This window comes from Cibotium barometz, chromosome 48 (assembly GCF_041138505.1).
Source record: "Cibotium barometz isolate CiBa-2024 chromosome 48, ASM4113850v1, whole genome shotgun sequence".
Classification (NCBI taxonomy): domain Eukaryota; kingdom Viridiplantae; phylum Streptophyta; class Polypodiopsida; order Cyatheales; family Cibotiaceae; genus Cibotium; species Cibotium barometz.
Window position 1 is genome coordinate 25,309,008 of NC_141093.1, and position 3,771 is coordinate 25,312,778.

The 3,771-nt window shown below is 47.2% G+C and overlaps 1 protein-coding gene across 1 annotated transcript; it reads left to right on the top strand.

Annotated features, from left to right (window-relative positions):
* Nucleotides 1–224: 224 nt before the first annotated feature.
* On the top strand, nt 225–2,675 carry LOC147610995 (uncharacterized). The gene is made up of 2 exons (XM_086785637.1): nt 225–581; nt 720–2,675. The coding sequence occupies exons 1-2, from the start codon at nt 528–530 to the stop codon at nt 2,574–2,576; spliced, it is 1,911 nt and encodes a 636-aa protein (XP_086641763.1). The 5' UTR covers nt 225–527; the 3' UTR covers nt 2,577–2,675.
* The last annotated feature ends 1,096 nt before the right edge of the window (nt 2,676–3,771 follow it).

The following is a 3,771-nucleotide window of genomic DNA, read 5'->3' on the forward strand; positions in this document are numbered from 1 at the left end:
GACCTGGCAAACCACACCATCAATTGCGGCTCCTCCAGGTAAGGAGGGCTTGTATGCACGTGGCGTGCATTGATTGAGTCCCGCTACTGGACGAGTTTGTACTTGACGGGGGTTGCCGACGTGGCTGAAAATATATGCAGGCACCTCGAATTCCTCTGAGTCATGACTCACACCTGCAGGCGGCCGGTACTTTTCCAAAAGTAACTCACCTGCGATTTTACCTTGCAGCAGCATATACATACAATTGGCTGATCAGGGGGGCACGATCAAGAGGGCACTGAGGGAGCTAGGCTGTCCTTTACTCCACGCAACAAAGCCAAGCCAACCCGCTTTTTCGTCTTAGCTTTTGTGGGTCGTGACCATATCTGTCTCTCCTTCTTTTATCAACCCCCTGCTTTTTCACTACATTGCTCCTTTCCTCACAATTGCTCTGTTTTTCTGCCACCAGCATGAAGTCCCAGCTAGTTGGCTAAAACTCCCCATTAAGACGTCTACTCTCCTTGCCCCCTTCCTAGCAGACTACCACAATGCCCGCTTCGCTTGCCTCCTTACGTCTCCATTGCTGCTTCATTACACTCCAGGTATTGGGCTCACGTTGATTTGAGTTTCGACACATTTTGCTGTGGAATCCCCCCCGCCCCCCCTCCCCCTCCTAGCTGATGGTTGCTTGATTTCACAGCTCAATTCTGACTCGAGTTGTATTGTGCCTGTGTGCGTAGCTTGCAGACAAACACCTGGTGCGAGCGAAGCAGCTCATATCCACGCATAAACGAGAGGATGTGGAGGCTGCACTGGTGCCGCTAGACTCTGCGCTGGAGCTGCGTCCAGAGTGGGAGAAAGCCCTGGAGCTGAAGGCACGGGCGCTGCTCTACTTGAAGCGTTTCAAGGATGTGGTGGAGATGCTGCACGAGTATGTGCCGAGCATTCTCTCTGTAATACCTTCGCAATCTCCTTCATCAGCTCAGCAAGCAATTCATCCGCCGGACAGCCCCGTCTTCAAGGAGAAGACGAGGCTCCTCTCGGATTACGTCCCCGAAAGAAATGAGATTCTGCTCTTGTCCCCCCTCAAGCATTGCTTCTCCATAGCCAAGTTGAGGCAGAAGCTCTCTGCCCGCCTTTCTAACAAGAAGTTCGAGAGGCAGCAGCAATGGAGGTACCTGATTCTCGGCCAAGCCTGCTGCCACTTGGGCATGCTAGAGGACGCCATGGTCCTCCTGCAGAGCGGCAAGAGGACGGCCTCTGCTGTGTCACGCCGGCAGAGCAATTGCATGCGCGAGGACAACTTCTGCGCAGAAGGCTCTTATAGTAGCAGCACCAGCATCCGTAGTCTGTCTTCAGTCGAATCAGACCTGGTCACGCAGATGCTGGCCAACATTAAGTTTCTTCTAAGAAGGAGAGCCGCTGCGTTGGCCGCCTTAGAAGCTGGCCTCTACGGCGAATCGGTAAGGCATTTCTCTAAAATCATTGATGGGCGTAAAGGCACCCCACAGGGCTTCATTGCCGACTGCTACCTGCACCGGGCCATAGCTTATCAAGCCACTGGCAGAGTTGTAGACGCCATTGCAGATTGCAACAGAAACCTTGCACTCAACCCCCACTGCACCAAAGCCCTCAGCGTAAGAGCTTCCCTCTATGAGATGGTGAGGTGCTTCTCCGAGTGCTTGCTCGACTTGCAGCAGCTCAAAATGATCTATGAAGCCTCCCTCCGCTACCAGATGCTACCCGAGACCGGCGCCTGGACAATGCGGCATCAGTATGCGTCGGATACTGACTTTGCAGGGGGATTAGACTACATTAACAGCAAGATTACAGCTACAAGACAGAGATTAAGTGGTGGGTGCTCCCTTGACGCCCACACAATCCTTGAGACGCAAAGAAACTGCACCATGGAGGATGTTGAGAGAGCTTATCTCTTGATTTCCCTTAAGCACAGAGCAGACAAAGCTGCCCATTTCATTGAACGGTGCCAGTTTGTTGATCACGAGAGGGATTTAGAGACTGTGAAAGAAGAAGCTAGAGCCTCTGCCCATAGGCTTTCTCAGCTCATTCACAAGGCTTACACGAAGCTCCTCTCCTCCATCTCTGATGAGGAAACAGAGAAGAAGAATGATCTGCTAGTAATTGCAGAATTGGAAGAGAATGACAGGTCTTTGTCAGGCAATGGAGTAGAAGAAGCAAACTCGTTTAATGAATCAGGTAGCATCAAAAAGGTTGAGATAGAAAGGGTTTATGGAACCGATTGGGAAAGCCAAGAGTATAACAAGCGGGGGGAGTCTGCAGTAATTCTCACATCTGAGTTCGGCGGTGGCGGTGGCGGTGGCGCAGGCTTAATGGCGGCTGCAAATACAGAGGCAGTGGTGCTGGAGGCGTTCACGGGGTTCAATTTCTATGGAGTCAGAGCTGAGGAGGAGAAAGATGGGTGTGATTTCTGCCAACCGTTTGGTGGTTTTTCCACCAGCGCCCTTGCAAACGCCCTCTCGCAGGCTCTCTGCAATGAACTGCCCGTCAGCAACGTTGCCTCCACCTGGACCGCCGACTGGAGCCTCGCCCACTCCCAACCCCTCCCCGTCACTTGATTCTCCCTACGACATACTATTATGTTAACCATGATTGATTTATCATGTCTCGTTCTTACCCTCTTCGAACTAATGAAATTTTGCTTCTCCCCTTTTTGTGCATTACCTTTAAAACCAAGTTCTCAACTCATCTCTTGTTACTCTTTAAATACCCCATAGAGCACTTACGCACTTATATAAGGGGTAAAAAGAAAAGCATCCTACCTACATATTTTTATAATTTAGGTAAACCAATTTTGTAAAATTTGAGATGAGAATGGTTTATTTTGAAAGGTTTTTTTTCACTATTTTGAATCAAGAAACACTTATGTTGCACATAAATCTTGTTGTCACTTTACAAGAAATTATCCCTTCCTTCAACTTACATGTTATTCCTTCTCTCTCTCTCTCTCTCTCTCTCTCTCTCTCTCTCTCTCTCTCGTTGAACTAATGAATATTTTTATCCCCTTTATATATACATTACCCTTAATGCTAAGTCTAATTCTTGTTATAAATGATTGTATGTTGTCCATCTATTATCCCTAATCCTTGCCTTTTTATGAAAAATATGCATCGTTAACTTTATTTGTAAGCTTAGGAAACTTCTAGTAGGTTATATTGTCATTTATGTTTTTTTAAAATCTATATTAATTTTTTCATTCAATTTGTGCATTTTTTCTTCCAATTTATGCATCAATGTTGAAAAAGATGCTTCACAATGCATGCCTCTTTGTTTGGTATTAAAACTGTACCACGCATGAATTGCAATGCAAACAAGAGAGCCTTGAACGTGACCTATACATTGAACAAAAGAATGAAGTTCCTCCTTGAGATGAAAGTGAGATGACCTCCTTTCTTCCTCTATGTACTTGACATTATACCACATGAATTAGAATGCAAAAAAAGAGAGTCTTGAAAAAGTGACTCCCACCTGACAAAAGGAAAGAAGTTGTTCCTCGAGTTAAAAGTGAGGTGACCTCAAAGTTACATTCTGTCGGAAACATGGATTCTCTCACTTCCCGGGAGGTCACCCATCCGAGTTGTGTTCCTGCGCAAGCATGCTTAACCGAGGTATTCCACAAATTGGTCTAGCCATCCAGACCCCAAAACCTTAAGGTGTTAGGTGACCTCCAGTAATCCAATTTGTAAAAACCTCAACTTGCCAAGATTCAAACGCAGTCTCACCACGTGAGCTGGTTCTCTCTAGAAGTGTGGA

What these genes read in the sequence shown, in the direction of transcription:
- LOC147610995 (XM_086785637.1), top strand. Translation starts at nt 528, where the DNA reads ATGCCCGCTTCGCTTGCCTCCTTACGTCTCCATTGCTGCTTCATTACA. An exon ending in GCTGCTTCATTACACTCCAG is followed by an intron (nt 582 to 719) that starts GTATTGGGCTCA and finishes CTGTGTGCGTAG; the next exon opens with CTTGCAGACAAACACCTGGT.